This window comes from Parasteatoda tepidariorum, chromosome 3 (genome assembly GCF_043381705.1).
Source record: "Parasteatoda tepidariorum isolate YZ-2023 chromosome 3, CAS_Ptep_4.0, whole genome shotgun sequence".
Lineage (NCBI taxonomy): Eukaryota > Metazoa > Arthropoda > Arachnida > Araneae > Theridiidae > Parasteatoda > Parasteatoda tepidariorum.
In genome coordinates this window covers 93560578-93585618 of record NC_092206.1, presented here as the reverse complement: position 1 = coordinate 93585618, position 25041 = coordinate 93560578, and the positions used below count along the sequence as shown (strand labels likewise).

Below are 25041 nucleotides of genomic sequence, written 5' to 3'. Positions count from 1 at the left end.
TTAGCAAAAATGTTTTCGCAATAATTCTTTTGTCTTTGCGAACAACAATGGTCTTTTACTTACGTGAATTATCGGTTTGCAAATAACTAATGAAAGCACACTCACAACCCTTTCATCCCTTACATGTTGGAAAACGTAAAAATGAAAGTTTAAAAAAACGGGTTTATTGTTTTGATGTCTATTATGTTTACTGTAGTACTCTTCTTATTGTTATGGTAATAAAATTCGAAAAGGAGGCTTTCTAAAATTTGACAGGCACTGATGTTGAAAAAAAAGAAAACTTTTGTTCAAAAATGTAAATAACCGTCAGGCGTACATTTGTTGAGGCAGCTTGAAATGTTTTCAATTGCAAAAGACTGAGTTGTTTAAGTACTATATGATTACCATAAATATTTAATTAAAATCGACGATATTTTAAGGTATAATAAGTTTTTGTCTACACCTTACCGTCATTATTTTCAGAAGCTTATAGACACCAATAAATATTCAACTTTTTATTGTTTCAGAAGCTTATAAAAAGTTGAAGTGAAAAATTCTACTGCAATTATACTAATGTTTAAATCCATATTTGATTGTTTGATTTCATTTGATTATATTTATGAAATAAATTTGATTCTATACATTTATGAGCTAACACGTAGATGCTTATTTACTTTGAATTTATTTATTAGGAAATGTTCGCTCGCTTATTTTAATCTCGTTTATTAGGAAATGTTCGCTCGCTTATTTGTATCTCGATTATTTTAGTTTTCGCAACAAAATTCTGTATCGTCAAACTTAATTAATTATTTTGTTATAACATACTTAGCCATGATCCATTGAAATTTTTTTATCTTACAAATAGTAGCATAGAAAACAACCTTTAAATAACTGCATTGTGGCCATTTTGAGGCACTTGATATAATTTTATATCATGAATTTAGTCAAAGAGTTTGATTTTTGCTATCACATTGTTTTGTACGGTTGCGCTATCCAAAGCAGTCTCTCCTATAAGTTAAACCCATTTGAAATGTGTTATAGCGCAAAATTAATACGAATTTAAATCAATTATTAAAACTAATTCAACTTTAAAAAATTATAATTTTTAGTCTATAATAAGATAAAGATATTAAAATTTTGAATTGAGATAAATAATATGCAGTAGAAAAAATTGCAGAAACAAAACGATAACTTATTTTTTAAAAATGCTATTTAAGATTCACAACATGTGTTTTTAGGATAATATCCTAAAAACACAATTGTAAATTTTGGAACTTTGTGCTATCGCTGTAAGGCAATCAAATGACCTAACTATTAGGAAGTTAAGTTGAATAAATGACACGCAATAAGGAAACTTGCAGAAACTAAATATTAATTATGCATTTAAAATAAAACAGTACGGCTAATACTCATTTTTAAATGAATAACAATAATACTGATTAAAATCGTTATTATCGAAATTGTAGAAGTATAATTAAAACATAATGTAGGACACTTTATTTGTTGATAATAACTAATCGCTTTTAATACTCCAATTCTTCCCATCTTACATCTCAGTTTGTTTCAGCTTCCCACTATTCAAACGTGAAAAGATTTTTCATTCAGAAATTTGTGAATATGTGAATTTACGTTTTCATGCTTGTGACAGCTCACACGCTCTATATTTCAATTCTTTGTTCGCAGCGTGAAAAGTAAAGTTAATTTTCAATATCTAAAAAAATTATGTGAATAAATTGTTGATGTATAATATTGTTTTATTCAATATTATACGTCAAACAGAAATATTGAATAAAACAATATTTAAACGATATTTCCTCGTTGTTCCGTGGACAGTAATTTTCCTCACTCGGGAAGTTTTCTTTGTAATACTGAAGCGTATCATTCCTTAATCACAATAGCTAATTATGTTTGTGAAGTTTTGCGCTAAATTTCAGTACTAGTTTCTTAATTTTAATGCTTAGTTTAACCACACTATCATAACATGATTTGATATCATATGTTACTAAGATGTAAAATAATACATTTAATTGCCTGTATAGATATTCCAAACAATATCTTTAATAATAAAATAATTTTCCAAATAAATTTAAATAATTTATAATAGGAAGTGCGCGTGCATAGTTATATTTTAGATAAATTTTCACCTTGCCAACTAAAAATACCCGATTTTCAACTTTTTGCACTGGCACTCATTTGTTTCTGGTGAAACAATTCTGATTTTTCTTTAATCAACTAAGATGTACCGTTTATCCTGCTGTTATCCACTGAAAATTACAGAATTTCGAGCAGCTACATGGAAACAATGCTAAGAAAAGGTTTGAAGTAAAAATATCACCTTTCGTAAAATCTTAGATTATCACTATCTAATGACATAAAAAGTGTGACTTCATCAAGTTCAGTACAACTGTACAAAAGATCATTTTCAACAGCATTTGCTTAAAAAGAGAATTGTTATAAGAACCAAAAGCGGTTGTTAGATCGAGAATTAAACCACAATGTATACTAAAGATGGTAAATCAGTCAGTGTTTCAAAGTTAATATGATTCAGTTTTTTGTAGTGAAAATTTTAAGCAATACAAGTTTAAGAATAAAATCAATCTTTCATATGTATTTTTAAATGTTCAATCGAACTATAGTAAATTTTACAATCAATTTATCAAACATATGGCGCATTTAGATTTATTTTAAATACCGCACGAGCTTCCATCACTGCGTGTACTTAAATGAAATCCAATAAATATGCACAGTAATTGATCAATCGAAGTTATTTATTTCAGAAATTAAAATTTCATTCTATGGAAGTCATTAAACCATTCCTTTAGGAGTACGAAATACCAATTAATTTCTGAAGATCAATCTTAATTTTTAAAAGCAAACTGGTATGAAAGAGAGAACAGAAGGACATAGCATGGCGCAGAACCTTCACTTTCCAACTACACTCGTCTTTGCATTAATGACGAAAAAGTATTTCTCAAAATCACCGATTAATTTTAATTACTCGGGTATTAATCATCGTGGGTTAACGTGGTGGGTACATCGCGTCAAAGCCTAGGTCGCTGCCTGCACTGACGACGGCTCGTGCGGTACACATCGTTGGGCATAATCCCCCGAAAAGTTTCCTTTTCCCAACGAGAAGTAATCAATTGGCATGTGTATCCCCAAGTCGAACAACTTTAGGCATTTGGGGGTGAAAAGCAAGAAAGAAGGTATACGCGTCAATTTAAATTCGCATAAAAGTGTATATGCGAATCCCCATTTACCCCCTTCGTACCCCCCTACACATGCCTTATATGGCTGTCACGCCGTAATTCATTCCCAATTTTCTGCCTCTCGGATTTTAATTACCCCGTTTTAAACAAGATCCTCGACTAATTCCCTAATTAATTAGTTAATTCCCTCATCCTCCCTCTTTCCCCGGACCTCTTTTCCAGTCGGTGTATTCTTTTCTTCGTTGCACCCTCCCCCCCTTCTGCGCAATCCTTCATCTTAGACCTCCTTCACACACACCTTCCCCATACCAACGCGCCACCGACAACGCACAACTGAAATTGTACTTTTCTTCATGAAAAGTAGCAGTTGCAGTTTTGGAAATGCTTATATCTTTCTCTCGCCTCTTCAATCAACGGTTCATGCATCCTTTTTTTAGAACAAGCGATGTAATAAGTTGTTTACATCAAGAAACTTAATTTATGCTCAGGTTAAGTAAACTATTTTATGATATTAATGCAGAAAGTAAGTTAGAAACATTATTATGCTAAGTTTTTTTTTCTTCTAATGCCCACCCCACTGATACTCCTCATTGAGGTTTCAGTTGGGCAGATTTGTTGGCAACTCTTTCAACGGCACCCCTATTAAGTGGGCCAAAGTTGCTTCCGCAGTAAGGATATATAGTATAGAGAAGGAAAAAACATCCATGCCTTGTCCGGGATTCGAACCCAGGACCTGTCTGGTGTGAGGTCAGCTCCCTAACCACTGCACATTCCGGTCGGTTTATTATGCAAAGTAAATTTCTAAACAATCCTCGAAGCTGTGGAACTGAAACAAACCCCACCGAGTCACGCTTTGTAATTAAGATCAAAGAAACATTACATATATGTCTGGAATCAAAATTCAATAAATCCAATGTTAAGAAAAATGCCGAATACTTGGGCATAAATTTAATTTCGATAGCAACCAAACACTTTTATTCCTTGTGTCCCGTAGTGGACTGATCGTATAGAAACGGTTCCCAGTAGAACACCGAAGTCAAGCATCACTGGCTGCGGTCATTAAGCGACCACTTTGATGAGCCTACTCGGGACCCCAAGGTGGGCGGTATAGGTCCTCGTTTAACTGTTCTACCGTAAAGTGCTCGAATTCAAGCAGATCGTCGGACTACCAAAGCAGATTAGCCATCCTCTCTGAAGAGGATCAAAATTGCGATGGCATGTCCTCGCATCATCCTCAGGGGTGTTTCCTAGACCATCGCCAATAGCCCATTGTGCAACTCTAGAGCGACATAAATAAAGTACCTACTTACCTACCTCTTTCCCCTCTTCACTTAGCACTAAAATTCACTTCCTAAAATTTTGTTTCATGCTTCTTTTCTTGTTAACAACAAGAGTTCTTCACCACCTCTCTATAGCGTGTGGAAACGCAACCTGACCTGTTTTGCTCCTAGTGGAAGCTACTGTTTTCTAGTTTTATTTTCCACCTTTATTTTATTTTCCATTTTTGAATTGGTTACTTTAAGTTTTCTGGTTGTAATCTCTCTTGTTTTCCTCCCATTCGCGTTTGGTGAGTCTCGAGAATGGGGTGCTATTTTTGAGCACTCAAAACATGTCAACTTTTTACCCCTTAATAACTTTTGAATCAAGAGAAGTTTTTATATTAACGAATATACCTATTTATATTCTATATATGAAGGGTAGATAGCTTGAATTTATAATTGGGAGTAAATGAGAGCAATGAAATAACTATCCAGACATAATTCTTTTGGAAATAATGATACACATCCATGTGAAATATAAAAATTTTTTAAGGTCATAAATATATATCTGTGTTTTAATATTATTTCGCAAAAAGTATCAGTGCTCTGTGCTTTCTTCTATTAATATAATTGAAGAAAACGACGCTGATTATAAATTCAATGGAAAATAAATGGTTCATTAAAAATTCATGATACAGATATTTTATCTCTGTAAGGGAGTTCATATCCTATTATTTTGACAATTTATAGCACATTTCTAACTATATGCAGTTATGTAAAAAAATAAAATTTCAGGTCCTTACAAGATAATTTTAAAATTTTTTTTAATCATTTCAAATATGTATCTCAGGGAGTTATATCTACTTCCGCATTATTGATATTATTGGTATGAAGTAAAAATATTTGATTGAATGTAATTTGCACGTAGTCTAGAGAAGTACTTTTGACATTAGGGAAAAACTTTTTATAATTTGATGTATAAGATATTTATTAAACATCCCTTTCATGCGAATGTAGAGAATTTATTTTAAAAGTACCTTACAAATTAACGTTGAAATTTGATTATACTTTTATGTTAAAACCAACTATTAGTAAGTACTAAATAATTTTGCTATCATACAAGCAATATGGATTGACTACTTAAAGCAGTTTTCAACATACTTTGTTTAAAGTAAAGTAACTGGTACGAAATAACAGTAAAGAGTGACTGAAAAGGAAATTAATTCTCGTTTAGATCACCATCACTAATAATAAAAACATCACTGAGAGACACATTCCTTAAATGCACTTCAGATAATGACAGAATAACTGTTACTTTTGTAAGTATGATTATTTAAACTGGTACAAAATAATAGATAAAGTAACTATAAATAATACTTATTCTTTTTTAGAAGACCTATAATAAATACATCACTAGAAAACACAATTCTCTGACGCAGCTGAGACAATAGCAGAAAAAAAACTGTCCGTAACAAAAGTCTGATTCTATAAACTGATACGGAATAATATATAAATCTTCTGGAAATAAAAGATTCTCTTTTTAGTCAATAATACAGTTTGCTTTTTCATCACCACTTGTAAAAGCATCGATAGAGAGCATATTCCTCTGCTGCGGTTCACAAAATGGTAGAAAAACTGATACAGTATTCAGTCTTAGTCTTTTAACTGGTGAAAATTAACAAATAAAGCATCTGGGATTTTCTTTTAGATCACTGTTAATAAAAACCTCGCTAGAAAAGACATTTTTTTAATGCAGTTCAGATAATAGTGAAAAAACTGTTACATAAATCTGATTACACTATAAACTGTTACAAATTAATCGTCAACGCAATTGAAAATGAAATAGACTCTCTTTTATATTGAAATAAATGTTAGAGAATACAAAACTGTAATACAAGTTAAGACAGGACTAAATTTCTAGGTTTGTTGTATAAGTACAGGCATTATTGGATCATGTTCAATATTTAATGTACAGTAAAGTATGCCAAAAAACAATTGTTGCCACCTATCTTACCTGAGGTAGTCCCGTTTGCAAAGAATGAGATTAGCTTTGGTAAAAAGCGTAGAGCCAACTTCGCCAAGACGGCAGTCACAGCAGGCGCATTTGAGGCAGTCTTCATGCCAATACTGGTCTAATGCTTTTAGTAGATACCTCTCTCTGATTGGTTTCTGGCAAGCTGCACAGTTTGCACTTTCTGAAGCAGGACGTGGGATCGCCCCATTGTCTACTGGAAGATTCGGATTGCGCGAACCTTCAGCCTTCATGTCCATGTCTTGGTGAACCTGAAAAAATAATTTTCATAAAATCAATTATTCCACAAGAGTAAATTAATTACCATTAACAATCATTAAATTATATATATATGTTTTATAAGCGATTTATTATCGGAAGTTTATTTGTCGCAACAAATGAAGAAGTAAGAATTAAAGAAATGTTTGTGTTTGGATTTACTCAAAGTGGGTAAATGAATTATAAATACTTGAATTGATAATTGACTTCACATATTTATGAAGGTGGAAAAAAGTTGATATATTTGAAGAAAATATATTTGTAAAAAATATATTTGAAGAAGGAAAAACATATTTGAAAAAGAAAATACAAAGATTCTAATGAGAAAACATAAGTTAAGGTAAAAGCAAAACGTGAAAAACCATGGTAGCCGAGATGGGCAAATCAGAGCAAGAGAAATGCACCAGAATTTTAGAGGGGAGGAATTGATGTCGTTAACGAGGGAATAGGCTTTCATATGATTGAAAAAATATTTCAGAGAATCCGGATAGGTAAGTAATGAAGACCGAGGGAAATAAAAACAGTTTATGTCCATTTTTTTTACAAAAAAAGGAAAATTGGATTGCCATTCATTCGACTGAAAAAAATTCCTCTCGAATCGTTTTTGTGAATTATTTAGTTTTGACTAATCAACAACGCGAAAAATAGGTTCTCACCGAGAGTTATTTCATGGTGAAGATGGGTCTTACTGAGGAAAAACCCTTCTTTTTTAAACACAAAATCATTTTTTTTCCTTCCGATTCAGCTTTTATGGAAATAAAATATTCTTCCCCGAGTAGTCTTCAAATACGATTGTGCTACAGTTTTTGGGATTATTCATATCAGGAAGGAGGTCACTCCATTTCTGTACGTTTCCTTCACTGTATGAAAAGGAGCAGAAACTCTTTTTTTTCTTACATCAAATTATTCAGACAATTTTCTTATTCATTTAGCAACTTTTCAGATAGAAAACAGATAATGAGAATCGAAAAAAAGAATCTAATTTTGATCTGAGGTTCCTTCTAAAATTTAGACAAATAACTCTAGACAACCTAACGGCTAACGTTACATTTTCATCTTGTTTTGCGCGTATAAGAATGTTGACAAATTAATCCTTTTTAAAGCTTAGTAGAAATATTAGTATGCTAAGCTTGTTTTATTAAAGAATAAATAAAGGTACAAAAAATATTACTTTTTTGGATTTTGCTCTAAACCTTGTTGTAACTTCTTTTTCCATTCTAGCTTTGTCAAGACTCTCAAATATAACATTTTGTTTACATTGAAAACTTAGTGATCAGGCAAACCTTCATTTTAAAGTTTTAAAGAAAGAGTATGAAATCTAGGAAAAATAAACATTGTTTCTTAGAGATGGTCATAAAATCTTAAAATAAGCGTTGAGAAGGTGCCCTTCTCAGTTAAAGAAAGCTTTCTACTTTTGATTTGCACATGATAATTCATCTTCAATTTCAAGAGGTTTTCATAGCCTTGTTTTGTAAAGACAAATCCGATCTCGATATAAATGAGTTGTTCATGCAGGTCTAAGGTTAACCTTATAACGGGTAAACTAGTGTAGTTAACAGTAATATTTTTTCAAGCTTGCACGGTTTGTTTGCGAATCCTTTATAAACCATGTTGGATTATGTGATAAATGTTGTTTCTTACATTAAAACCAACCTTAGACTGCTATCTGAGAATTGATGTTTGATAAGGAAGGCCCTGATTCTTATCCTGATGTCAACTTGCACCGACCACAGCACTGACGCAAACTAGCTTTAGTCGGCGGAGGAAAAGAAATCTGGTAAAATTACCACACTGTATGATCATAATATTTCTGGTAAAAATACGTTACTTTGGTTATAAAAGAAAAGAAATATATTTTATTTAAACCATTCATTTTATGGTTTTACTTCTTCTATATTATTAGCTTAGCAGAAATTCTAGTTCTCAAGAGTTTAGTTCTTATTACCACACATTCAGCAAGAAATACAAAACTGAAAAATAAATTTGACTGAATAAATGGCTTTTATGCTATGATCTAAGGATTCATAATAAAACTACCAAGTTTTGTTACATTTATTTTATTTTATCGCATATTATAAAACCATATTTTATCGGCAATTTTACCAAAATTATTATCAGAGCGCTTTGCTAAAAGTCACCGAGCATTTTAGTGTTCCCATAGAGTTAGAAACACGACAAATTTTACCATATTCTGGTAGTTTTGACAATACTATTTTTCTTACTTTACAAGGATTACATGTTGGCTAACTGTAAAAAAGTTTCTTCATTGTATAAAAGGATGGCGTATTATTCTTTTAAACAAAAATTCCTCAAGGAACTCAATTATACTTATAAATAATAGTAATAAATATCATTCCAATTATCACTCAGTATTGCCTTAGATAAATTTAGCAACATGATAGTATTATAGATATTACGATAATAAATAAATATGAAAATAAGTTGATTTAATAAATTATAAGATTATATAATTGATAAATATAATAGCAGAATAGTATAGCAGATAAGATGAAAATACATAAATATCAAAACAGAAGAAATCTAATATATCATGCAATAATTTTATAAATAAATAAAAGACTAAAATAGATAAGTTTAGCAAGACTATATTATAGTAGATATTACGATAATGGATAAATATAATGCTTCGATTTAATAAATCATAAGATTACTTAATTGATAAATATAATAACAGACTAGTATTGTCGATAAAAAGATAATAGATAAATATTGAAACAGAAAAATCTATTATATATTAGAATAATTTTAAAAATAAATGATATAATAATGTATTAGATAAATTTAAGAATACTATAGTATTGTAGATATTACGATAATAGATAAATAACACATTGATTAATAAATTATAAGATTATATAATTGTTTAACCTAATAACAGAAAAGTATAGCAGATACAATGATAATAGACCAATATAAGATCAGAAAAATCTAATATATAGTCCAATAATTATATAAATAAATGTTACAATATGATAGTTGATAGATATAACAATAAAATAATATAATAGTTGATAGTTTAATAAATAATGTGATAGTATAGTAAATGTTAAAATGAAAGATAAATGTAACGATATGATAGTATAATGGATAATACAATACCAGATAACTGTAGCAATAGGAAAGTATAGCATATGATATGATAATAGATATAAGGATGCAATAGTTTAACGGAATAATGGAAAAATAAATTTTTCATTGCTATTAACTATAATTTCTTATTTCTCATAATTCTCTTTATGTAATTGTATCAGAAATAGTTTAATATATAGTAACATTAATATTTTCAGTTTACCAAAGAAAACAATATCTTTTCTTAAAAAAAATAGTTAAACATGGAGAGTTTATCCTGTGCAGCGACAACAGCTTAAACGCAACAGGGTGTAAATCTAAGATCAACACGCATAAAAAAAATCTAAAACTAAAATAACAAAATAAACGAATATATATATTTACAGAGAAAAACTTTTTCAACAATCCGATCCTCTCATACTCGTTATCTACCCGCACTTGTCATTTTTTTTCATCACATACTTCTTTTTTTTTCTTCTTTCAAACCTTTTTTTTTTAAAAAAAATCTCATTCCACCTCCTTTGGGGGTGAAGGGAAAAGAAACCGGAGAGCCATCATCTTCAATGCTTGCTTAAGTGATGCAGTTGAAGGGAAAAGGAAAAAAAATAATAGGAGCCAAAACGAGTGGGAAAAAAACACCCGAGACAAGCGCAAAAATCAACTTCGTCATAGAAAAGAAGGAAAAAGAAAAAAAAAATGCGCCAAGACAAAAAAAAATCTTTTCGTAAAAAAAAAAAATGATGTGGTTTTAAGAGATAAAATGATGACAAGGGGGTAGGGGATGCTAAGGAGCAGGTAAAAAAATCTGCCCGGGCTGAGGGGTAAAAGAATGATTATTTTTTTACTCTTCAAGCGAGACAAGGACGACAGATTTTAGTGATTCTGTCTTTTAAAGAAGATGTTTATATGTTAATCAAATCTGTCTGCTTACAGAGTCAAATTCCATTTTTTTGTAGCTATTTTTTCTGTAATTCCCGACCCCCTTCTTTTGGTGCTAGATGAGGCGTTTAAATTCTTAAAATTACATTAATGTCGGCACGCTTAAGATTCCGATTTTTTTAGTCATTAATAACGGATGTTTTTTTTTCATGCGTCATAAAGTTTTAAGTTTATTATTGGTGTGAGAAATATTTTGAAACTAATCTCTTAATGATGCGTAGTTCTTAAGAATTTGTTGTATACTCTCTTTAAGAGATGTGATGATCTCAAAATGTTCAATAGCGTTTCAGTTAGCTTTAAGTTTCAAAAAATCTTTTATTTCTTTAAGACATCCAACATAAATAGTGGATATTTATTTTTTTAGTATTTGGATAAAAAATACTGGTACAGTGAAAAAAGGATTAACTTTGTGTCATTTATGAATAAAACAAAACAATGAGGAAAGAGCACAAAAATACCATTATAATATCAGTTATAAGAATAGCCTTCACAGGCCGGGATAACTTTGTAGGTAGAATGTTGGACTCTTGCTCGTGAGAACGGGAGTTCAAATTTATGGCAGCTAATCGATGCCTTCATGGCTTAAGAACATTTCTAAAGTGAAAATTAGTTACAAGACGAACAATGCTATATGAAACTATCACTTAACCTGTCTTAACATATGGATCCAAAACATGGACTTCAACTAAATCACAAATTTCGTGCTGTTTTTGAGAGAAATACTTTGAGAAAAATTTTTGGTGCTATAAATGTGGATAGCTTATGGAGACAACAACATAATATTGAGATATATAAACTATTCAAGGAAGATGATATCAACAAATGCATCAAATTAAGTCGCTTGATGCTTGCGGGTCACATCTTTTGAATAGACCCTTCTTCCTTGACATTTAAGATCTTCAAATAGAAAACAATGGGAATTAGAGTTAAAGTTAGGCCTAAGATCAGATGGCGAGATCAAATCCTGAAAATTACTAACTGGAGAACAATCGCAAAGAAAAGAACATAATGCAGGAATTTTTTAGGGAAGGCTTTGGTCCACCAAAGGCTGTCATGCCAACAGAAGAAGAAGGGAGTTCGACTCCCACTTGAAGAAACCCTGTGTATTAAATGGTGACTGATGCACTTTGAATCGAATGGGGTCACAAAGTCATTTCAAGTTCCCATAACAAATCAATACCTCTGGTTCACGCCAAAGTTACAATCTGTAGAAAAATGAATGGATGTATGAATTAGTCTTCCCTGTAAAACGGGCTGTGACGTGTGTGGCTGAAATCGTATTTTTGACCATAGATGGCACCACTGAAAACAAAGAAACGCACCCTCTGCCTTGAATTCACTTGGTTTTCCAAGTAAGTTTCCTTGGTTTGCTGGTAAGTAGGCATTAGAAACAACAGAGCCTTCATTATGGCTAAAATGCATCATAAATTACAACAACTCAAAGTTTCAGAAGAAAATAACAATTTAAAACAACGGACGAAAAAGGGGTTGACTAATGAAGTGGAAGGGATTTAAACAAGACAATCAACGAAAAAACGAAAGAAAATAAAGGATTGTGGTGGTGGTAGGGTAAGAACCTCAATTGATAGATGTAGAACGACACGAAAACATATTTTCAAACCTTTGGAAAAGTGTGAGATGCTAAAACGGTCATTAATTAAATTATCAGAATTTTTCACATATGAAATGAATCGGGAGGAAATTGATAATCTGATTAATATTATTCTAACAATTAGGGTTTCGTTTTATAGTAATAATATGATAAAAACTGTCTATAAATTATCAATTAATTCTATCGAATATTTAATAACAACTATATAGAAATTAGTTATAAAAATATTGAAATAATTTTAAAGTTTTAGAAAATTGTATTTTCATAATTTAGAATATGTTACTTGTATGCACATTTAAAAAAGCTGTCTAAGATGAAGAATTCGAAGCGTGTATTAATGAAAAGAAAAAGCGTATATTAATAAAAACAAATGCAGCCTTCTTAAGCTGACAGATGCATTGATGAATGACTTACGAGAAACATTTTAAAATCTTTACAAGTGCAATAAAAAAACATACATGCATCATAAACTTCATTATTAATAAATATTTGCGTGCCTCGAGAAGAAAAAAAAATTATGTAATTGAAGCGTATTATATCTAGAAAGTTATTGTATAGTAAGCAAAAAGTATTCAAAATATTAGCCTAATTAATTTTTATATTTTATAATTGTAGGCAAAATTTTAGATTTTATTTAAAAAAAAGTATAAATTTTGCAAAACAAATTTTAAACGAACGCATCTTCATAACGAAGTTAAAATTCATTTAATAATACACTTTATTAATGAATACGTCATATCGTCATAAATTCAAAATCAATAGTAAAAAATCCCTTTTTCTATAAATTTTCCCTAATTTTATATAAATGCTAACCATTGATTTAAGTCAGAGAATAACAACTTGAACATTTACAGATTAACACTTGCTACTAGGAAGTTTATATTAATCAAATATAAATAACATGCAATTTTTAAGATTTTTTCTTAAACATTCACTTCAAAAAACTGTTACTTTATTACTAGAAAACAATAAAGGAGTGAGAACTAATAAAGTATGATTGGGAAAATAATTGAAATAAAAAACAACAGTACAAAGAAGGAATGTCGAAACATCTGATTTTATACGTCTAAACGGCATTACTGCCGAAACAGTTTTGTTGTAAGGAAACAGTTTTACAGGATACTTGAGTAAGCGCCGCATCAGCGGTGAAAAACTTGAATTTTTTTAATATCAGCATTGATATATCGCGGTTGGTATATGTCTGAAATATTGAGCACATAAATGGCAACATTCAGCTTGCACTAATGGTAATAGTGTAATGAAAAAGTAATTTTTATTGTTATCTCGTATTCACCATTCCGTTACATGTTATTATACTGAATGGCTATCTTTGCCGATGTAAAAGAAAAATAATAACATTTAACAGAAAACAATTTAACAAACAGCAACTACTATTGATTGATGTTTTGCCGGTATAATTCTGAAACAATTCTTTCTCTATAATTATTACTTTTATAATTTAATGTAAGAACAATTTGTTAATATGTTAATCGTAACGAAATAAACAATTACCTAGATTTGAAAAAAGACTAACAGAACTTTGATAAAAAAAAAGAAACTAAAAATTACAGAAAGTTCGACTTAATGAGACGTAATTTCACCCATTCAAGAAAGCCTTATATCATTTTGATAGTATAAACTGGGAAATTTTTTTTATTTCTCTTCAATTAAGTTCCTCAATATTTTTAAAAAATTTCGTATGTGTTAATTTTCAATATAGTACATGTTAATGTTCAATAAAGTTAATGTTGAGATTGATATCTAGAAACATCAAATTTCTCTGTCTGTCTTTTTGCTTCAATTTGTCACTTTTTACATCAACACAATTGTTGTAAGATAAACTAAATTTCTTACAATTATGAATATTCATTAGTATATTCCTTTAATGTATATTTATTCATACATGAATGAATATTTATTATTTATGCATATTTAAGTAAAAGCAGTTAATAAGCGGTTTTTCTCACAGTTAACAGTTTGAAAACCATTTTATTTAGGGCCATTTGTATGTTTTGCATGAATATGGTAAAATGGCAATTAAATAAATTATTATTTAACTATTTTTTCCCAGAAATTTCGAACGGTTTAGATTTATACGTTACTAGTAACTTTCACTGCACCATATCACTGATTTTAATCCTTTACTAGGCCGAAGTAAGTAACCTTACAAATTAATTAAATTTTAACATTTTAAGATAGCTATTTTCATAATCTGTGATTTCACGATCTGCTGATAACTTAACGAATACAAAAAAGATGCTAATGAAGGGCTTTTTTGCACATTAATGGCGTTAACAGTAAAGGTTAGTGCAACGTCACGAAAAGAGGTCACAACTTGGGAGCTGAATTTTCTTGTGCGCTATTCGTTAATAATTTTTTGATTGATTCTCTTGGAGTTAATTTGTAGTTATAAACACACATTCCATAAATTCGTTAATTTATATGAACAGAAATTCAAGTTTATGGCCATTTCTTAAAAGTGGGTAAAATGCTTATATTCCAACCGCTTTCCAACTAAAATAATAGGCTTAAAAATCAAACTAATTTTCAGTAATAAGTAAAATTATTTCTTTTATTCTTCATAAATCAATCTCAATTTTAAAAACATTTTAACACTACATTACTAGAAAAAAAATGGCCCTATAATGGATTGATAGGTAAGAGTTTCTTAATGATAAAACACCATATTTTTTACAGGTAAATCTATTAAAATGATCTATTCCCGCTTTTCGTATTCTTCCTAAAAGTGTTTGTTTCTGCGCAATAACTTTTCGCAGAAATATTTGGTTCGCAAATTTACATCTTGACAGTTTTTCGAAACAGAAGAAAAGATTTCGACCCGAAATGAATGTAAGGATTATGGACCCCCTTTTAGTTTAGAAGGAAAGTTCATATTTCACGCAAAAGTTTTGCCAGTTCCTTTCAATTTTTAACGTTTTATTTACTGCTTTAAATAACAATCCATAATACTAAGGCCTTTCTTGAAAGGCGGGAATTTCAATAACTTCCGGCTACCCTCATCCTTCATGACTCAGGCTTCTCTTTCTCAAAAACAAATGAAAGCTCTTTAAATTTGAACCGCCAGAGAAGAGCAAAAAAGAATGCCAAGTGATGGAATACCCGCCATGAAACAAAAGTCCATCTCATTAGAATATGAAAATTGCTTAAACCGGATACGGTGTGATCGGCTGCCTTTTTTTTCACAAAAAGAAAAGCATGAATGTATGAATAAATATTAATATAATTCCCGTCATTGTCCTTTTTAATCTCACTTTAAGCGAGAAAAATCGCCAAAGTAAAAGAAAAAAAGAGACGCCAATTGTCCGAAAAATTTTGTACCAGCACCTGAGACATGATTAATGATTATTTTATCGCCAAAACTGGGGATATCATCTCCCGAACTTTTAGTTTACCCTTCAGAAGGAATGACCGGAAACCGGAGAACCCGCAGCTTGAAGCTCCCTAATCTCGCATCGCGGAAGGGGGAAGTGAGATGCGTGGGTGGGAGGGATGCATTTATCTGTATTTTTGGAAAAGAAGAGTGACGATGATTTTCGTTATTCATGCCGAAGTGGGTGGGTGTCATCAAAAATTGTCTCCTCGGATCGTAGAGGCTTTAGGGTTACCCATAATTGGTTATAACTGCCGCCAAATTTATCGCTACCCATATATCGTTACTAGAACTAACATTCCACCTTATATTGTACTCAAGATTATTGAGTTTGAAGTTTTAAGTTGATTTCTATAAGTGAAATTTTTTTTTCATTAAGTAAAATGCATTGGAAATTTATATTAAGAATATTAAGAAGATATAATTATAGACTCCCAGCAAAAACATAAGTTCTGGCCATCTTCGAAATTACTGACGGTACTGATTGAAAAGTGAAGGTGCAAATTACTGTCAGCTGGGTTGATTGCTGGGCCACCCTATGAACTTTTGCCAACATTGTAGGAAGTGTTGGGCCTGTACATTACAAACAGCCGCATCCNTAAACTAAAGGGATGCTGCTGGGTGTATATAAATTGCTGGCCCTCAATTATTGATTCATTGATTACCCTCTACTGGAAAATGTCGGGCAATCACTCACCCAGCGCGTTTTAGACAGTAACTGCTGGGTTAGGTACTACCGGCCATCGATAGGCCGGTATTGTTGGCTCGACAGAAGGCCAGCCATTCACTTTAGTACAGTTGAAAGTGACTTTTGCCGGCACAGACCCGTCGCTTTAGCTGGTGGCAAACAGCAGTTTTGTGGAGCTGGACCTACAGATTTGTTTTTGCTGGGCTATGACAACTTTCAACTATCAAAAGGAACCTCAAGGTAGTATTAAATTAACACGACTTATATGCTATTTATTTACTTGTTATTTATTTATTTATTATTTATTTATTTGTTATTTATTTACTTATTATTTATTTATTTGCTATTTATTTACTTATTATTTATTAATTTGTTATTTATTTACTTATTATTTACTTATTTTCCCTCGTTATTTTTATTTATTTATTTATTTATCTATTTATTGGCCATAAGAATTCTATTTACTTCACCAGATTTTTGAAGGCTATTTTGTGAGCAAATCGTTCGAAGGTCACCAATAAGGGGCAATAATTATCGACCTTCATCTATCAAAAAGTACCTCAAGATAGAATCAAGTTAAGAAGTCTTATATACTAGTGAATTGGTATTTAATATTTATAGTGGTAATTACGACACAATATTTCGCAATAAAGATGTTTTAAAATGAATTTTTTATGAAAGGTTTTCGAAAAAATAATGATTGAAAAAAAAAAAGTCAGAACTGAAAAAAAGTATTCAGAAAATGATAATCGAAAGAGAAATAGCAAAATGTAAAATAAAGAAATCTATTTACGTGTAAGCTCTTTTTTTCTATCTCTATTTGTTAACGTTAGAGAGAATTCATATTATAAGAAGTAAATGTAAATGATTTTTTCGATGTAATACGTAGTGTTTGAAAACTGAACAAGAACCGAAATGTTTTACAAGCTTTTTTATTTCAATGAATAATAGTATCAAATCGTAATAAAAATAAAATTTGACAATCTGTATAGTTACGTTTTATTCTTAAAATCAGAAAAACTCTGATTTCTGAAAAACTCTTTTTACCATTGATTTTGTTCTTTATTTAAAAACTTAGTTTTCGTTTCGTAGTGTCCGTGCTCTTTTTTATTAAAAGAAAGGACCTAAAATTAAGTTTTATTTGCCTTTCATTAATTTTTCTTTATTTCTTCGCTTTTTAAACAAAAAAAATCAACCTGTCTTCAACTTATTTACCCTAAAATTAACCTCTAAACTTTTTACTTCGTGAGTATTGCAGTGATGAATTCTTTCCAAAATACATCAATATGAAAAGTGTTTGTCACGCTTCTTTCATATAAAGTTATATTTTCCGCGTGTTTATTGCTCACTTTTTCATTCCAACTTTTCAGAGACATCATTTTGTGTCAGATGAAACAATAAAAACTTTTCATATGATTCATTTAGTTTTCTTCTCTTTAAAAAATTTCCAAATCAGCGTATTACATCTAAAAACAGAATTTTCATTTAATTATTAATCATTCTTCATTTTCAAGATATTCATTTCATGTGTGAAGACAAACTCTTCATGCGACAATTAATGGTTCTTCATTCCAAACTGACTCAAGACTATCATTTTGCCTCGAAAAACAGCCTTTTGTATGATAATTAATTGTCCTTCATTTGGAAGCATTTCAAGATTATCACCTAATGTCTGAAGACAAGCTTCTCACTTGATAATTAATACTCATTCTTTAAAGCATTTATGATTTTATGTCTGAAAATAGATTTTTTATTAATCGTTCTTTATTTCAAAGCAATTTAAGACAAACATTTCGTGCCTGAAAACAGACTTTTCATTTGATTACTAATCGTTATTCATTTCATAGCGTTTGGAGATTATCATTTCACGTCTGATTACAGACTTTTCATAAAATTAGTAACTGTTTCTCGTGTTAAAGCGTTTCTAGATACCATTTTACGTCTGGAACTATTCTATTCTCTAATTCTCAAAAAGCGCCAAGGTATCGCCAAAAAATGTAGCCCAGCCTAAGAAGAGGAGTGGGATCCCTCCTATTGTCATAGGCATGACAGAATGTTTGGCAGTCAGAGGGACGGGGGTATTATTTCAGAGTCCGGATCAGAAATTTGATGAGGCAGCCGCTTTTGCTTAATGTCCAGAATGATAAAGGGATTTCCAGAGTAAGACGATAGCCCCTTCAGACGCCTATTACCATAAGGTGTCCGTTTAGAAAGCGTCGGGATTACGCTTTAATGCCCCTTTTATCTTATACCCTTCTCGCACTCGAACACCCCCATGTCTATGTTCTCTGGCCCTTGCTTTCTAGAAGCACTAGGCGGGATTTAGTGCCGTCTGTATTATGTTTGTGCTCGCTCCTCGGTCATTCGACCCTCGATAATTTATATCCCTCCCCCCTACAGTTAGGTGGAAGAGCGAAGATTAAAGTTAGATCTTTGACTGAGAAAGGAGAAGATTTTCTGCAGTCTTCGATAGCCTAATCCGGAGAGTCTTGATATTAATATATTAAATAGCTTGAGCTGGAGAGCCAATTGATTTGAACCGCGAAAGCCAGTACTCAAAATTTACTTGAAGGTAAACAAAATAAGCTAAATTTCATCAAAGGCAGTGCGAATTTCGGAAATAAATCGAAATTTTAATTAAGAAATGATTAAAAAATATGTTTTATTGAAAACAAAATTATTGTTATACGCAGATGTTACTGTGAATGACCGAAAAATTGTGGTTGTTGACTTCAACTGGTGAATGTTGACAATCACATAGTCGCTTTGGTAAATGTCCGAACTATATATTAAGTCTTAGTTAAGTGCCACTGCCCGATATACATTTGCCCGGTATACCCTACATCAATGTTTTATTAAGGTTCAGTGCCATTCCCGGATATACATTTGCCGGTATACCCTACACTAATGTTTTTTTAAAGTCAAGTGACCCTGGCCATTAAGTACTTAACTGGTACCCCGAACACAGACGTTACGCCTAATCTATCCTCAGCATAAATAAAAATATCGAACAAATATAATAATATCAACGAATAAATTAATATCAAATCGGATGTAGCCAATATTTAATATCTGCTGAGAACAGACTAGGAGGAACATAAATTTTTGGAGTACTGGTTTAATGCATTCTGGGAAGTGGCACTTCATACAGGGCAATTAAAAGTCTTATTTGAATTTTTGTCTTCTTCTTTTGAATTGTTTAGTGTTTTAACTTTCATTTTTTAATAAAAAAAAAATTTGTTTGGTTTAATATTTTAGATATATTTAGGTATGATATATTATTATTATTTTTTTAATTAAAATGAAGAACTCACTATAGTTGACAGAAATAACGTCAAGAAACGGATGATAATTATTAATAATATTTATTAACACTGCATAATTTATTATATTTTGCATCTTAAACTCAGACTATTATAATATTTACTTTATATTATAATATGCTGTAATTAAAATGCATTATAATATGCTGTAATTAAAATGTATTATAATATGCTGTAATTAAAATGTATTATAATATGCTGTAATTAAAATGCATTACAATATGCTGTAATACTTATGACATAACTTTATAATTTTATACAAGTTGATAGAAATAGTATTATGAATATTAGTTCCGATACAATTAAATTGACAGATTTTATATTATAACAATAGTAAATAATTTATCGTTTTTATTTTTAACTTAAAGTCTTAGAGTATTTATAACATCCTGAATGTTACAATATTTATAACATTCTGAAAGTTACAATCTTTATAACATTACCTAAAAATATTTGTACGAGTTGACACTAGTAAAATTTATATAATGAAAATTAATTCTGATATTGATATATAGATAGCATTTATGAATATTACAGAGTTTGTTATTCTCATTTTCAAATCAGAATGTTATAATATTTAAAATATAAATATGCAAAAAGCAACGTCAATAAATCACAAATAAAGTACTGGGGGTGACATACTATAGTTTCGGTTCTCTGAACAAGAATCTCCTTCCGTGTCTAAGCACAAAATGACACTAGAAAAATAAAGAGAGTAAAGTGAAGTCTTTTAAATTTTCTATCGTCAATTGGGGTTTAGACACTGAGGAAGGTTCTTGTTTAGAGAACTGAAACTATAGTATGTCCACATCTGAGCTTTACTTGTGATTTATGTTGTTTTTCCCTTATACAAATTCGACTTAGCACAAAGTACACCCTTTCCTACCGAAATTTTAGCGTAATTTAAAAATATTTGTACGAGTTAAAAGTATCAAAATTAATGTTAAGAAAATTAATTTCGATTGTGTTATATATTTATAATGTATTACATATTTATAAAGTACTATATATTATAAAATATTATAAATGATGTTATAATATTTATAACATCATTTTATAATATTTGTACTGGTTTACTGTACTAATATTATGAATATTAGTTCCGATATTATTATGTTGATAGCATTTATAAGCATTACAGAATTTCTATCACTCATCTTTAACTATGAATGAAATAAAAATGTTTTCAACACAATTTAATAATAATATTAATAGTAATAATAATAGTAATAATAATAATAATAATAATAGTAATAGTAATGGTAATAATAATAGTAGTAATAATAATAATAATTTATATTATAATATAATTGCTCTAACTTTATGATTATTATCTGCGATACTTATAATAGAAAAATTTGCCGAATTTATTTTTTTATCTTTAATCCAAAATTAAATGATAATGTTTAGAACATGCTTTTTTAATATTTATACGAAATGACGATACTAAAGTTATGAGTATTAGTTCTAGCACTAAATTATTTAAATCATACATTAATGCGTCACCTTTTCATCTTTAACTCAGAATGAACTAATAATATTCACAACATAATTTTATAATATTCGTACGAGTTGATGGTAGTAATATTTTGAATATTATTTCTTGTACTATAACCTTGATAACATTAAAAAATATAACACAATTTCTTTTTTTCATCGTCAACTCAGAATGTAATAATAATATTTTTAACACCACTTTATAATATTCGTATGAATCGATGGTAGTAATATTTTGAATATTTGTTCAGGTACTAAAATATTTATGACATTTACAAACATTACAGAATATCTCTTTTTCATCTTTAGCTCAGAATATTATAATATAACATCTTTTTATAATATTTTTACGAGTTGTCGGAACTAATATTATGAAATCGAATCTATTTACGGTCCATCAAATCACAATGGTGTCTCTCTGCCTCGATTGATTTCATATAATGGTCCCTTCTGTTTCTATATAAACAAGTATTACAGCTTTCCTGTCTCACATATCAAGAGGTATTGAGAAAATAAAAAAACAGCGAGTTATTGTCAGATACCTCAGGCCTGTAGCCTATCTGGCTGTAGCTTCAATGCAAACACAAGATAGTATACATTGTTGATAAAAGATAAAATAAGGGGTGAGTTATGCCCACAAAGGGGAAAAAAGACAAAATCTTCGTGAGAACAGTACGGTCTTAATGCTTTTCCACGTTGACGTGTTTTGTGTTGGCGCATTTTGGCGTGCTGCTGTATTGATAGGACACATTTATTCCCTAACGGATCTTCTTTCTGACATGCAGAGGGAAAAATAAACGGTTGAATAAGTTATATTGATAACGTATGGAGTGAAGGTTATGGACCGTAACCGTATTTTTAAATATACGTGTTTTAAATGTACTCAGAGTTAAAATATGCGTTTGAGAGTTTTTTGACTCTATTTAAAACATTTTTTTAAAAATGTTTATTCTTTTTTGTTTCGTATACGATTGTTGAAAGCAATAAGTATGCGTATTCAATAAGACTTACTAAAATAAAGAGAAAAGCAGAAATTTTTAAAAATGGATATTTCTAATTGCTAAAAATATCATGAAAGTTTTTGATTCAATTTGAGTAAAACTTTTATTCAATAAAGAATTCTTTTCGTGATTTTAGTCACTGAAATTTCTAAAAAAAAATTATAAGCTTATTTTTTATTTATCTTTCAAATTAGTTTTCATTTAATTCTTTTTTCATAATTTTTGAAAAAATAAGCAATTTAAAATTTTTTTCTCATTTTCCTAAAATTATAAAGAAAAGTGTCTGAATGTATATATTCACAGCTTCAAGCATTTCTCTTTTAAGTATTTAGCGATATATCACTTTAAGTTTGAAAAAAAAAACAGCAATAAAAATACCATGGAGAAAAACACATAAATGGCTTTATTATCACTGAAAGTACAATTAGAAGAAAAACATAAGAATGTCTCATATCATGTTCAAATTGAAATGTGAAATCAAGAGATTTCGCCTAATTTGAAAGAAAATAATTATTGGAACAATTATTAAGTGATTATTACTTATAGCAATCCTTAATGAATAATTGAGTTTTGGACTATTACTTAGGCTATTTATTACGTTAAATGATGACACATAAAAAACGAAGTTAGCCCTAATAAAATAGAGTTGGATAGTAAAATAAATAAAATAAATAACAAAAAAGGATGTCAATTATTCGATTTTACTTTTTTTTATATCGTGTCCATGGACAATTAAATGGCCTCGTGTGCCTTCAAAACTGCATCCGCAAGCTCCAATACATCATTAATGTAGAGGATATCACAAAGTTCTGAAGCCAGTGGCACCATACCCTGTTGTAAAACATATGGGGTAAGGGCTGGGCACTCGAGAATGTGATCTGGGGTAAGTTGGATATCGGTGCAGTTCTTGCAGGAAATATAAATTCTTATTTTGTCGGGAAGAATTTTCATCCCTTTAAAGTGGTTTGTTCTGAGTCTTGTAATTGTTCATGTTAAGATTCTGGAACAATCAAAGTCAGTAATGAGGGGTTTCCTGAAGGAATGGGGCAGAAGTTATTTTACTTTTGTGGTGATTTACTTGATTTTACTTTCATGACGAAAACGACTTTTAGAACCATGCGACAAAATCTTGGTAAATTCGTAGCTTTACTATTGTATAATGCGTTTCATAAGAAGAAAAAGGAAGAAAAAAGAAAGAAAGAAACTGTCTTAGGTGCAGAGGAAGTAAAACGAGTGCCTTTACTTGGCATTCCTGCAAGAACAGGATTCATGTAAAGAAACAGTTTCACAGGGTGCATAAGGAAAGTCTACTACTTTGAAAAAAGTAAAATAGTGAATGTCAGCATTCTTCAATAAATATCAGAATTGACTTACAGTACTTTTTTTGTCTGAAATACTTATTAGATTTAATTCTATCATCCTTATACATGTTCTTCATACATATTACTCCCCAGCTTTTAGCTTTCGTTGATTTTAAATGGTTAAAAAAATATTTTTTTTAATATTATTATTTTCCCCTTATCTTCTCGCCTTTAGTGCATGCTAAATATTGACATTTGTCGGTGTAAGAATGAAGTAATGATATTTAAAAAATTTAAATATTTAAATATTATATTTAAATATTAAAAAAAATATTTTCTAGAGTACATATTGCACATGAATGTTGGCATTTGTCAGCATAAACATAAAATAATAATGGTTCTGCATCGATGCAAGCTGATTATCGACCTTGTTTAATTTCCTCTTCAACTTAAGAAATTACGGATGACAAAAGAAACTTGTAGTTATGTTTTTTTTTTAAAATTTTCTTGCAAATCATTAAGTGAAACAAAATACTAACAAATCATTAATTTTAGTTTTACCTGGTGCACAAAAGGCGGAATCGTCATTATTTATGTATTGCGTTTCAATAAAAAAAATTCAGCATAATGCTGAGATTAAAATTCATTAAATTCACATCATATCGGGTGATTTTTTTTTTGATGCAATGGACTGCTCATGTAATGGAATTAATTTAATGTAAACTCTTCATTTTTGTAATTACAGACTAAACTCAGAAGATATATGAAATTGTATGTCAATAATTAGGACTAACTCACATTTGTGGGATAGCTTTTAAGTTAAAAAGACAAACATTTTATTCTATGCCTAGTAAAATAATAAAAACCTAACTTTGGTAGTGAGTAAAACTCTAATAATAAGATGTTATTGCCATTATAAGGAAGGTACTAATATTTGGCTACTTCGTGCGATTAGTGGCGAACCTCGTAGTAATTTTCATTCAAAAAAAAAAAAAAAACTATTTTCGCTAACACTATTTCAAACAATAGAACTATTCAATCTTTTTCGAACTATTAAACTCAAATTCTAATATCATGCCTTAACTTTTATGAAAAAACACTATAAATCAACAGTCCGTTTCATGCGGTCATTTCTAAAACTTCAACTTTTTCATCTGACTAAGTTATTTCTATTTAATCCTTTCTCAACAGTTAAAAATTCCAATTTTTATAAAACCTTTGATGAAATTACTGAATTTTTTCATAAAGCTGTTTTTTTCAAACAGCATTTTTATTTTAAACTCTAGATGTCATTGAAAAAATGCACTCAAATTGATTAGAATCTCATGTTATTATTTTCATTTTATTATTTTCATGCGATTATAAGGAATTCATGACAATATCATTATGAGGGAAACAATAAAATTTTGACAATTTCATATGACTTGGTATAGTTATAAATCAACTTCATATGACTGTAATG

At 30.0% G+C, this 25041-nt stretch overlaps 1 protein-coding gene across 4 annotated transcripts in view; it reads right to left on the bottom strand.

Annotated features, from left to right (window-relative positions):
* Positions 1–25041, bottom strand: part of LOC107444322 (LIM domain only protein 3) — a 142715-nt gene that overhangs the window by 36081 nt on the left and 81593 nt on the right. For all 4 annotated transcript variants that reach the window (XM_021147362.3, XM_071179014.1, XM_071179015.1 and 1 more), the window contains exon 3: positions 6462–6730. In XM_021147362.3, the coding sequence (XP_021003021.1) occupies positions 6462–6718 (257 nt within the window). In that variant the 5' untranslated portion in view covers positions 6719–6730. The remainder of the gene's footprint in view (positions 1–6461; positions 6731–25041) is intronic.